General features: G+C 36.7%; 1 protein-coding gene across 1 annotated transcript in view; it reads right to left on the bottom strand.

Annotated features, from left to right (window-relative positions):
• Positions 1-431: 431 nt before the first annotated feature.
• The window catches only part of UTRN (utrophin), a gene marked incomplete at both ends in the record, with an annotated part of 311,326 nt that continues 297,715 nt past the window's right edge, over positions 432-14,042 (bottom strand). Inside the window, 5 exons of the mRNA XM_079550328.1 lie at positions 432-460; positions 3,786-3,872; positions 5,333-5,441; positions 11,823-12,066; positions 12,440-12,598. Of these exons, the coding sequence (XP_079406454.1) occupies positions 432-460; positions 3,786-3,872; positions 5,333-5,441; positions 11,823-12,066; positions 12,440-12,598 (628 nt within the window). The remainder of the gene's footprint in view (positions 461-3,785; positions 3,873-5,332; positions 5,442-11,822; positions 12,067-12,439; positions 12,599-14,042) is intronic.

Here is a 14,042-nt window from a genome sequence, read left to right as displayed (position 1 = left end):
AAAGAGGTTGTCTACTGTAAGAAGGCAGCATAATTTAATACCAAAGTTACCCCACAGCTCTTGAGCCATAGACCCATCTGAATCTGGACCAATGGGAACCAGGGAACAGGCACACATGGATGTCTTTTGCATGAACCAGTTTTGATCTCCCAGAGCTGAAGCTGGCTTGAAACTAACTAGCTGATAGATTTGAGCTGATTCCTTATGGTCAGCACATCAAAACTGCGCATCACTTTAGCTTTGGTAGTGTCTAAGCCCATAGGAATTTTCTATTAACTGGGATATTTCAAACTTTACATTTCCTATTACAGTGGTCTAGCCTCCAAATAGCCCGCTGGGGAGAAAATAAAGAACTAGCCAATTCATTTTAATGGAATTTTCCCACTTGTTTTATTCTGTTTCCTAGAACTATGCAAATACATCAGAATGCCTCATACCTGTTGTCTGCCAGTGAAACTTGCTGCAAATAAAGAAAAAAAAGTTAGAAATTTACATGGTTCTGCATCTTGGTAGTACAAAACCAAATACAGCAACAGGAAAATATGTACTGTCAAAGAATAGAAAGCTTTTATCTTAAAACAAACAAACAAACAAACAAGCATTTAACTACAAGTGTGTTATAATGATGCGTACATTATTTCTTCATAATTTTTATTGTAACAAATTTACAGCATATGAATACAGATTGTACTGTCCCTTACTCACTACTTACAACTCCATAGACCTGTGAGTGCTGTATTATAAAAATCTCTGGTAAAATGAAATCATACTAGAGCAGCTTGGTACATCATTGAATAATTCTGATATTATCTGTATTGCAATAATAGCTGTGACATTTTAGACATTTCATTCAAAAAGGAAGAAGACTGGTCAGAGACCTTAAGCAAGAAATGCATGTAGGGATAAAAGGATGTGAAGTAAGAACAAAAAACAGAACAGAATAGAGAAACTGGAATCTTTATCTCAAGAGTTAGCAGTAAACAGTTGCTCTCTCCTCACTTCTTTTACTGCATCAATTCTGCAAGTTGCTTGCCTATTTATTTTAGAGTGATGCAGCAATTAACAGATTAATTAACAGATTAAAAAATGAGGCACCTTCTGTTCACCTGCTTGGCTACTTTGAAGTTACTCTGGGAAAGTTTTGCAAATCCATCTTTCTGGAAAACTCTAAGCACTGTGACTGTCCCGTTGACTATACAGAATCTCCCAACATGTTTTGTATGCAATCAGAACAGCAGCAGACAATAGCAACCACTGCTCAGGGTCCCAAGGGATTAGGATCCAAGAATGTTCCGTGGTTAGTAGTTTAATACAACTTTTTTTCTCCAACTTCTTTTAATGTATTTTATAGAAGTGTTCACATCACCAGGCATATCCAGAGCCTAGCAACTGAGCTATAGGTTCCATAGTGACAGTGCTCTCCACTCCTCCCAGTACCTCCCACAGTGAGCAGCTACAGTCCTTAACCCCTGTTGCTTCCTCTGAGATACAGGTGTTGAAGATGAAAGTTCTGTTACACCCCTACCTTGCAGAGGTTTTGAAGAGAGAGTCCCAATATGCTGTAAGACCTGGATGTTATAGCAATAGCCATTTAAATACTTAAGACATTGTAATGCTAGTGCAGCCAAAGCATTCAGATATTCAGAGTATCTCCAGAAGTTGCTAAGTATTCCGATATCTGTGTGAAGTCTTAGGGAACAGATTGATGAATGCATGCGGTGTGACTCAGGAGCATAGGAGATGGTTGGCAGGCAGTGTTTTTAGTGTATCTTTTCTTTATCAGTACATCAAAAAGATTGACCTGGACCTCAATCAGCCATGAAAAGCCTTCTATTGTAAACTTTAATTTATACGATAAAATTGGATTCAGAAAGCCATATAGCAACACTGGACAGTCTCTGCAGGTCATCTTGTGCAACCTTTCACTGAAAGTAAGATGAATGCCAACAACAGTCTTGACAGCCTCTAAGGCTGGAGACACTATAACCCCTTTGTGTGACTTGCTTCCAATATTCCTCCGTACATTCTTTTTAATTTAGGAGAAAAAAATTTATGAAAATGCTGACAGCACACAAGAAAATTTCCCTACCGTTTTCAGACAAATAAATATTTTTAACACTTTCAGTGGAAGGAACTCATACTTTTCTTTCAGAGATGTTATATCTTCTCCCCCCTTAAAGCTAGGGGCAGACAAAATAGTCCTTAGCACTGAAAAAGGTCAGTGGCATCTTGTCTGTGGAGGGCAAATGACCTTTATCATTGTCCCAAAGACCAGTTAACATCACTAGAAGACACAAAGCTTTCTGAACAAATTACTTCTGGACTTCAAGACTGTACTAGAGAAGGAACAGTGCTTCCACTAGGTTTTACTTTATGGAAGCTGTGCTGACATGGTTTTGTTGCTAGGATCTACCTGTCACTAACTCAAAGCAGGGAAATTAGCTATTAAACACTGGTTATATTCTAACATTGCAACACCAATAAAATGTCAGATAGCGCTTAGTCCTCAGCTCACCCTACAGTAGAAGAACGAACATGTCTAGTACCTACTTATACATGCCAGAGAGTTATTTGCAAAAACAAGAGCTGTACTTTGCTTAATTTGCTTAATAAATCCTTAATTTACAAAGCAATGGGCTCTGAACTACTGAACTCACTGAAAATATTAAGAGTCATCTGTATCAAAACCACTTTTGCTAAATTCTAATTTGCTTTCTCAAAATGTGCAAAGTGCATCATCTTTGATGCAGTTTTTCACAGCCAGTGTATGTATAAGAGATAAAAGGTGTATTTTAACAAGGTTCACTGAGCTTACAATGTAGAATAGAGCAGAGCTCTGCTGTTTCCAAAAGGACTAGACATTAACACCTCCCTCTCACTTGTGCCTTTTAAAACTAACCATCATCACATTTCATTGCAAAGAACTGTTGAATATGGAAGAATGTATCAGCTTTCACTACTGTTTTGCTGAAGTAGAAGAGCTGAAGATAAAGGTATGTGCATAGGTTAAAAAAAAAACAAAAAAGACAAATAACAAAGTTGCCACTTTAACTCATGCCTGCCAAAACCAATAAAACAACAGTCTGTATGAAATACTGACTGAACCAGAAAGATAGCTACTCATTCTTCCAAGTGCAGTGACACTCTTCAAGGAACAGAGCCAGAAGCAGCATATGTTGGCTGATAGAAGTCATGCATATGAAGCTGTTTGATTTTACTTTGATAGAGACTGAATAAAATATTAACTTTCAATGTACTTAAGCAGGGAATGGTCTTATGTGCTGCATTAACAGTTATTTCTTCTGGCCAATTAGTTTAGTAACTAGTTCAATAATTAGTTCAGGGAATCAGCACTGGGCTATGGTTCCTGCTGTAGCCTATGGCATTTTTTTTTCAATTTCTGTTACAGAAGCAGTGTTCAAAATTTCTAAATTTACATTCACCTTGGCTCTACGTAGATTTTACATAAGCATGAAATGGACTCCTAGGTGTCTTTTTCCCTTATGCATACACAAATGAAAATTCCAAATGGAGCAACAGGCTTTTCTTATTGCAAATAACTCCAATGTAAAACACAGGAATATTTTTAAATTTCCCTTCATAAATATGGGAGAATGAATATTGAGTAACCATAAAGAATAGAGTTCTGTAACTTGTATATGCTGACAAGATATCTTATCAGACAGAAGATTTTTTCTTAGTTGATACCATGGGAATGACTTTTTTCTTCGTAAGACCACCTCACATTCACTACTACTGTCAGAGAGGTATTTTGTTACACTTACAGCAGCAAGCTGGAAATGTGCTGTTGATTTGCTCCATAACATCTGTCAGATCTGTGTTGGTATCATGAGGTGGAACTAACAAGTCATCTGCAGATATGACAACAAAGAAAGCAATTAATTTAGTAACAAGGAAATAGAAAAAGACGACAGCATTCTTAAAGGCATTCTCATCCAATCATCCATTTGAATATTGCTTTACATTTCATTAGAAATCATTAGCTGAAGCATCTGTAACTTAATGTGCAGGAACTGTCACTGGTAACTGACAGGTCTGGGAGAAGAGATGGAAGTTAAATTGCTGATTTGCAGCATAAATACTTTTTTCTGTTATTAAAGCACAATCACCGCACCCAAAAACTGGAAGGAACTACCAACAAGATGCAGCTTATGAGAATTTACAGTTAAGTAAAAGGTCAACAAGATGGAGGGATTATACTCAATAACTGCTCAGTTATGTTCTTCACTTTTTGTATGAGATAGCCTGTCACCTAACTTCCAGAGTGAGCACATTTTAAAATAAATAAATAAATAAAATCTCTTTTAGGCAGTATTTATTCAATATGCAACAGCAATTTCACTAGTGTTAAAATCCTCGTTGCTGTGGTATTTTTTAAGTGCTGCGTAAAATTAGCATATGGAATGGTTAGGGAGTATAACTGGCTCTGTAATTAGACAGCATCGCTTATAAATCTACCATTGCATTAAATCAGACTCAGAGAAGTCTCATGTTTTTTCAGACATATTATAATGAAAACACACATCAATACTACATACTGGGAAAACTTCCCAGTATGCAAAAGAATGTTTTTCTGGCTTTCCACAGAAATAGCATAATTTGCTTAAATTTATGAAACAAAGGCTTGAAAAGGAAAACAGGGAGGAAATTATACTTAGACAGTTTGAGAAAAATCTGTTATTTTTTCTCCTATTTTTGAACATTCAATGGTTCGTAATTATTTCTGCTAATTGCTGGGGGAATTAATGAGTTTTGCTATTGGAGAATTTAAAGTAATCTTTCAAGTGAGAAATCCCCTGATGTACAGAGGCTGTACTATTATATACTAAATAATTCCTAAAGAGATGAAAGCTTTGAGGGTTAGGGTCAAAGTACCAGAATAAGGAGGGCACACACAGAATTTTTAAAGCAGCAATCAGGAAGTTTCAATTCTATGCATTTGGACATTTGTTCCTGTATCTGACAGATTACTTGGCTGTATGCACGTACTGTAGGACAAACAGCTGTTGGCCATTTCATTCCAATGCAATCTGGTTCTCCCAGGGGAGGGGACATTAGCCCAGTAGATCAGAACAGCCAGAACAAAAAAAAACTGTGATAGACATCCATCACTCAGAACCTTGTGATACCTGAAAGCAGCTGCAAGATGCAAGGTAGCAGCACTCCAGATGCAATATATGTTGCTCCTGGACAAAGATCATCTCCTTTTTGTGTGTATTTTTATTGGCCAATAATTTCAGAAACATACAAACAAAACCATCCAGTATCCGTCTACAGACTCACATAGCATGTTACCTGACCATACACTCACCTGCCTGATGAAACTGTGAGCTTGTCTCTTGATCGAGTGAGTAGCTGAGGGCTGAATGCTGGGGTGAAGTACAGGGGGAGGCACCATTAACCCGGGAGTCTGACTCAGGCTACATGGGAGACAGTGAAATGCCAATTTAAGTAAGTGATACCTACATAATCTAAGTGTGAGCTTGTATACGGTCATCCTGCCACCTTGTCTTCAAAGTATTCAAAGGTGCCTTAGCTCTATACAGCTATCAGAAAGACAAAACAAAACAACCTATTAAAAAAAAAATCATGCTCAAGCATAATTCTTATAACACTCCAGTTGTCACCTTAATTAATAATGATCTTCACCTATGAGTGGTGTGACACAGAAGCACAATTTGTTAAGTACAATCCAAATAGCCTGACAAGGCTCTCAACCCAGCTATGCCTAAAAACTACACAATGTTATTAATGAGGTTGGATATGTATGCATATATATGTGGAACAGGCTGCCCAAGGAGGTTGTGGATACTCCATCCTTGGAGGCATTCAAGGCCAGGCTGGATGTGGCACTGGGCAGCCTGGTCTGGTGGTTGGTGACCCTGCACATAGCAGGGGGGTTGAAAGTAGATGATTATTATGGTACTTTTCAACCCGGGCCATTCTATGATTCTATGATATATGTATGTACGTATATATGTACATATAATATAATACGTGCACACACATATAATATGTGCACACACATAATATATAATATGTGCACACATATAAGACAGCCAGCTAAGCTGTGCTAAGAAGCTTTGGCTAAGGTGACTGATCATGCTTAATAGCATCAGTTCAATCAAGCATCAGAAATTATTTTGCTAAACTTATTTCACAACCAGGCCAAACAAAGATGCCAGATTCAGGAGAACTGTTAAATCTGAAAAGTAGTAGCTACCATCCACCACTCCTGCTGTTGCTGTTTCTCCACAGTATGGAGAACTCCAGATTGGCAAGAATCCCCAAATTTTACAATATAATTTCCAGAAAACTATGAAACAGGAGTCTCCATACTTTGAAACTGTTGAAGCAAGTCTTTCTGGATTCCTAGTCATCTTAAGAATCAAACATCGAAGTTCTGTAGTCATTTATAGCTGTAGTCATGTGTGTGGTTGAGAGTACGTACATGTATATATATATGTAGATACAAAACAACAAAAGATTATAAGACTTCTTCACTATAAAACTCAGAAATACTGGAAGGAACCCTGCAGAGGCATTTCTACCTCTCTCCCTTCTTTTATTTTTGTAAGAAATCCTTTGAAAAAGTGTTACACAATACTCAAGCTCCAAAAATGACTGTTCTGAAAAGCCAGAAGCATGTGAAACAGCATTTATATCTGAGGCAATTACATAATCTTCACCAAAATGGCTGCCCCCATCATTTATCTTTCTGACTGCAAATCATCAAATTACTTTCAAACAGCTTAATAAGGAGATTATTTATCTAAATCTGTCAACAGTAGATGCAGAAGTAATGCAAAAATTATTTTTAAGATTTTTTTTGAGACTGAAAAATTATCTAGAACATCTACAAGATTCATAGCAGAAGGAACTGACACAACAGCTCATTTGTGCACAACTTTGCTCATTGGTAGTTCATGGCATTAGGCTCACAGCAACATTCCTTGAGATAAGTTAAAAAAAAAAAACAACCCTTAACAAAAAACTGCAAATTGTTGAACAATGAGAGATACCTTTTCTTGCACACACTCTGGTGAGACACAGAAGGGAATGTTCCCTTGAGCATTCAGCGTATCTGTTTTTCTCTTCCCAATCTCATCTCTCTTTCCTTACGACAATACCAACTTCCAAATTTGACTAAAAGAATAAATCAAGAGAGACTGCTCTGCACTTAGAAGACAAAGAAAAATGGAAAAGCTCTCAAGTCAGGCAAGGCTTTTACCATCAAGACATCAGTATGAGCAGTGAATGCCTACTGAGTATTCAAATTATTTGCTATTCAGTATAAGGCTTCAGCTCAGCTACAGGGTCTAGGTAAAATGAATTTAGTGATTTAAAATACACCAAGTCAGGGATAACTAATCCCAGGAAATTCTGTACAGCAACTGCTGTTCAAGAAGAGTTTAGAGTTAAGGAGATGAAGTAACCTCTCTGAAGGTCACAAGTTACTTCAGTGTAGAACAAAGGTAGCTTCAGTGGCAGAATAGGCGTTTGTCCACAACATGAAGAGATGGACAGAGAGGATCTGAGTCATCCAAAATGCACACTTGTACCTAGACTGGATTTCCATCCCTCTTGAAGCAGAAAACGTGGATAAATGATGCAGAGATGACTGAGTGAGGAAGATCAGTGCTGGACTTGACAGTAAACTGCAGTACAGCAACACAAGGCTAGACTAAGGATAGCAAGACACTGCAAAGTCAAGATTAATTAGGATACAAAGGAGACGCCTACAAACTTAAATGACAAATTAGTAGTGAAGGCTATTTATTGTCACTTAGCAGTGCTGTTGTAAATGACAAAGAAAAAAACAACACAGAGCATGAGAACAGGGGATTAACTGAGATCAAATAAAGCATACTGGAATACTTTACATACATACCATATATTACTGTAGCATTCAGAATCATAGTTGGATTTTATTTTATTTTTTAAATACACTTTCTAATCAGAGGCCAATGCCTAATTAATTAATTTTCATTAGACAGAATTTCCTCCTAATTACTACAATAACAAGAAAAGCCAAACAAAACCAAAATCCTCTTCTTACAAAGTCAAGACTATACAGCTCAACAGATGAATAGTGGGGTTTGGAGCAGCAGAGGAAGAGCTCTGGCAGTGGAAGAATAGCCTTAATCAGACACTGAGCGAAATTAAATGCAAAATAATTTAGGCAATAGCTGCATGTATTTATACGATTAAACAGTTTTAATGAGAGATAACCCAAATTTTAATGGGAAAGAACTGGAGTTGCAGAAAAGTCATAGTCTCTTTTCTAAGGTGCATAATGAGCATCAAGAACTTGTGGAATCAAAACTTGATACTTCAATTTCTGGGAGGTGACGTATTTTTTGTTACATAAAACTAAATAAAGATACAAAGGGACAAATAAGTTCTGCAGAAAATTCTGAAACTGAGGGATTTCTCTGTTATACTGCAGTTCCAAAGGATCTCAAGGGAGATAGTTATTTTAACCAATTTGGATCAACATAAATTTTGGTATGACTCCGGCTGGTGTCTTTCCTGTGGAAGAGCCTCAACTGTAGCTTAAGGGTCAGATAAGTCACACTCATTACTCATCTGACTTCTCTTGTCATCACTGTTTAAACAAATACCTCCCAAACAGCTACAGAACACCTCAGAAGCAGGCTAATTCCTTTTCCAAATTCATTGTAGATGTTCCTTCTTATTCCTGGCTTATTCTCCCAGTCACAAAAAGAACACAAAGCTCTCTCCACTTCTTTATTGCTAAAGATCCTCTGCTTTTAGCAGGAGAAGGAGCTGCACCCCCTATATATCTTGTCTTACAGTTTTACCATACATCCATTGACAGATGATGTTAACTTCCATTAAGTTCAATATCAAATCCAGCATGAAACCATTATTCAGTTGTTCAGACAAAGAAAAATCAAATTAGACTTTCAATGCCCCTCATAATAAGTCTTAATTCTATTTTGCACACGTAGTATCTAAAATAGCTGTATAAAATAAAGGTGAAAATGGATTTTTTTTCCATATTATTAACATACCATGGTGATATCAAAGCTGTCACGAGCAAATTCTGTTTCACCTTCTGCTTTGGCACTATAATCAATCAGGCAGACAAAATGACAACATTGTGTGACAGCTACCAATCCTGTGGGCTTGCTAAAATAAAAATAGTATGTTAACCTCAGAATTGTGACCTGAAGAAGGTAAACATGCAGTGAGGAAGCACGCACACTTTTCTGCTAAAGGTGCTTTCTAAAGAATGTCTTTGAATGCTCTGATATAGATCTAACTTACTGTACGAGTTTCTAAGTTTCATTAATTTTCTACCCATATTTCTTACATAAAGAGGTCTCAATACTTTAGATTCAGTGGCACTTTATTAAAATAAAAAACAGTCAGGAAGCAGAGTGGAGAAGAGAAATTAAGGGTTTTGCTGTTGACAGAAGAAAGAAACAGAGAACATGAAATGCCAATCACAACGAAGAAAGTGTTGTGAGATGGACAGCGGTGTCCTTTAACACCAATAATTATTACTAAAGGAAATACATAGTTGAGTATTTTGACATTTGGACTTAGATAATTTGCATGGAAGATTATCCTGTCTCATTAACAAGACAAGGAATTTTTTACATCTACTAAAAATGTAATTGGAACATTTTGACAAAAACAAAGTTGACAAAAACAAAGGAAATAAATAAATAAACTCCAGCTGATCTCCAGCTGGCTTCTGAAATAGTCTTTCCCAAGCAGTGAGAGAGGGAAATACTTTCACACTGTAAACAGCCTAGACAGAAAAACAAACATGCTGAAGAGCGGTCATTTTTCCAGAAAGTTAACGAGGACAGTAACATGATTCAGTGCTGCTTCAAAACTGTATTGATGTTGACATAAAGAAATTCCAAAGAACATATTCTGAGATTTTGAATTATTTAAGTTTTTGAAGGCCCTTCAATTAAATAGCTTCAGCATCCTTGGAGACAGCTTGCAAAAAAACTGCTCAGGGGCAGGTCAAAAGAACACAAAGTCATACAGTAATGATGTATTTAGAAAGCTATATTGAAAAATCACAGATACACTACAAAGGCAATAATGCAGATCTTCTTAAATTAATGACTTGGTACCAAATACTCCATTAGAAGAGGACAGAACAGAAATAGGAACATCTTTGGGAAGAGCACAAGAAACAACCAGAAGCCTAGCATGACTCCCCAGAAGGGGGGGATGGTGGACAGTAAGCAAAAGAGCAAGCATATAGCAAATGCGGTTTAAACAAATCAGAAATATTTCAAAAGACCTTTTTTGTTCTACCTTACCCTATCAGAAATCAAAAGTTGCAGAACACTCAAAGAAATTCAGCGGCAGAACCGCTAAGAAGAAAATGTTGCTGTTTCCTCAAAGCCACTGCCCACTAGCACAACATATACGGATATCTTAAAGATCTTGTTAAGAACGCTATAAAGGTACTCAATGATTACAAAAATATAATATTAAGTAGATTATCTACAGACAAATTAGAAAAAAAATTAAAGGGTGAACATTCTCATGCTTTAAGCACTACGCTGAAACTGTCTGGAGTTTTGGCAGAACTTCCGTGTTTCTATTCTACAACAGTTTCTTAACAAGTTTAAAACTCCTCTCCAAAGCACCTTGTGTTGGCAATAGTTACCAAGGTACTTCATGAATGATTATCAACAGCTGCACCAATTATCTACCTTATTAAATATATAAACTACTCAAACACTGATTGAATATGCTAGATTAACAGCAACAACAACAACAATATTCTGCTTGAGGGGTAGGAAAGTCACTGGAACAAATGCATCCTAATGCTATGATGCCAAGACTGCCTAGAAAAATGCCAGCCAGCCAGAGGAACAACACCACCACCTTCATCGCTGTAGTAAGGGTATCATCAACAGCAGGAACTTACATCATACTGATACTTGTTTTATGCAGCCTATTTCTTAGCTTAGTTAAATCTTCTAATCATACAACCAATCATCCAGTTTGAGGAAGGCAGGAATTCTTTGCCTTACTGGACTCTGACCCAACGGTCATGATTACTTCTGGGAAAAGATTCATACATTTAAGCTTCCACACACAATGTTTTGCAAGCTAACATCTCTAACAACACTTTGTAGAATTTGCCATTTTATTTTTTTTGTATCTAGATGTGCACGTTCTTCAAAAATGATCAACATTTCCTCCCCCAACAAAGAAACTCTACCATCTCTAACTACTGGCATTTGCAAAAAGGCTCTTGACTGTAACACCTGCCTGTAAGCAGACCATTTTGCTGTAGCTTATAGGTAAAACATGCTACTTAAGAACTGGACTTCTGAATGGAAATACTTGTTCCTTTGTATATTAGAAATATCTTTGGCAATCTGTCTTTGCTATGTCAAGAAACGTTTCAGTGACTGACTGTGGCAACAAAATGAAATAACTTAAGGAAAGACTGGAAAACTGAAGTCAAATACAGGTTGTGACTGGTACCACTACTTGGAAAAGTATATATTTTCTTCCCTCTGCTTTTAAACCTGGAAAAAAATGCTGCACTTGTGTGTATTTCCTAAGTTACCATGATCACTCCAGCACTTAAAATCATTTTGTGCTCATCTGACATTCACAGTAGTTCAGAATAGAGCAGGAAAAATGTCTCCACCCTAGAAATGACTGACTGCAACAGAGCAAATCAACAGTGAAAATACCTATGTTAAATTCCAACACCTTTGCACCACCAAGAAATCCATCATGCAGAAGTCACCTGACAGAAAAGACAGACATGAGTATACATTTACCTGCTCAAGTAGCTGACGCAGTCGGTGAAGCTGAGACTCCAATTGCTTATTGTGATCTTCCAAAATTTGCATCCTTGCTTCCAGGCGCCCTTTATGTTGCCTCAGAAGTTTAGCTTCAGCAATGAGCTCAGCATCTTCAGGAGCATGCTGAGGTGAAACAATGGAGTCAGGAGGTGATGCAAGAGGGTTAATTCCTCTCCGAAGATGTTGCTCTTTTAGTTGCTCATATTCTATCTGCAGACTCCTGGTATATTGAAGACAAGAATGATGATGTAAACAATTTAAAATAAAAACATCCTTAGATCAAATTGTGCTATCATTACTTCCAACTAGAGAATATTAGTAAGCTTAAAGACAATGTCTTACATGCAGTTTATGAAAAAATTCTAAACAATGAACCTATGCTGTTTTATTGTAGACTCACCCCCTCTAACTAACCAAGCTATGCCATACACGACATGCCTTGGCTGATTTATTTTTTTTTTTTCCTGGAATCATTGTAATAATGACTCCTAAATGCATCTCTCTTCATCTTCTCCAACAACAATACATGGCATACACTTAGCTCAAACAATGAATCGACAATTCAAAGACTAAATAGGACGCTTATGAAACACCTTTGTTCTTCTTCAAGGTCAGCAATGATGCGTTCCAACTCTCCTCGCTCTTCCTTTTCCACTGATTTCAGTATCTGTGCAGGACTCTGTGGCTGACTCACGGGTGACTCTCCTCCCAGTGTCTGACAGTACTGCTGGATAAGAGCATGCTCATCCTCTCTGGAGCAATACAACAATGCAGATTAAGACAGAGCAAAAACACACTTATTACATGAACAGACAACTTCATCAAACTGAAAGGTTTCATTTGCTTGTTTATGTGGAAGGACTAAGAATAAGAAATAAGCCTGCAAGATTTTGAAGTATAAATGTTAGATGTGTATCTCAGCAAATTGTATTCAAATTCATGAATTGTTTCTAAAAATACTACAAAAGCTTATAAATACACAATGCACAGGAAAACCAGGATTGATTAGTAGTAGTGTACAACAACAGTTTAATGTATGCATGAAGAACAAATGCTGCTGGTGGTTCAGAAATTGTGAAAACAAGAACCTGAGAATATAAACTGCAAATGACTTACTTGAAATGCCTTAAAAATTTTAAAAAACCATTAAAAGTGTAGTTAATCAAGTTCAGACCAGGTTCTGATGTGATAAAGAAAATGCCATGGCACTTCTCCATCCTTTTTCTTTTAGTAAAAACAAAATAAACCAAAAACTCCACTCCTTATAATCAAGTTTTTTCCAAAGTGATGTGAACTCTGTTGGGGTTCACACACCATGATACACTGTGTGTCCATTGAAACGTGCAGGATGTTCCCACAACACAAACTAAGACAGCTGCAATAAGCAGGAAAGTGGTAGCATCTTAACATCAACACCTTCAGCAAACAAAGCAGCACAGTGTTAAAGCAGACTAAAAGAAACAAAGTTCTATCCTTCAGGTTTCAAAACACTATTTAAATATTAATTTAAATGATACAGTGTAACTTCTTTTAAGCTTCTTTTGTGCTGAAGTGTTGATGTTGTCAGGGAAGGTTCATCCAGTAAAGTAGTTTAGTCTGCCTATTTTAATTAGGCATCAGAAAGATACTGCCTGCTTTTTCAGATGATGAATTAGTTTTTAAGCAAGTATGTAGGTCATTTGAAACAGATTTTTTTAACAGTGCTCTGCAAAGTTGAATTTATTATATTAGAATTTATTAAAACTTAAATTCTGTCAAGATTTTACATTAGGTATAACCTCATTTTTTAATAAGACACATAATCCACTTTTAAGAAAGAATTTACAGTGGGAATACTTAGATATTTTTCACTCTGTTGTGTCCTATAGGTGACACCAAAACAGATAAATCCAATCCTCCTTCAAGAAGGATTCCAGATAACATTAAATTTTGGACTCTCAGTTATTAAGTACAGAGAAAAAATTCACTTCCTTCCTCATTCATTGGCTTAGAGCTTCAGAGTCTGTATGTGACAGAGTGAATATTGACAGTTCTTTTTAAAGGCATCATATCTTGCAAACGATAGTAGTCTTTTTCATGTGCTAACGGTAAATCTGATAAAAACAGTTTTCTAAAACAAAAATATGATTTTACCACTAGTCTAGTCTAACTTGCAGAATTACTATTTCAATTAGCAGCAACTTAAATCTGCACCAA

Source organism: Tetrao urogallus (genome assembly GCF_951394365.1).
Source record: "Tetrao urogallus genome assembly, chromosome: 2".
NCBI classification, from domain to species: domain Eukaryota; kingdom Metazoa; phylum Chordata; class Aves; order Galliformes; family Phasianidae; genus Tetrao; species Tetrao urogallus.
The sequence above is the reverse complement of the archived record's forward strand: the minus strand, read 5'-3'. Positions and strand labels throughout refer to the sequence as shown.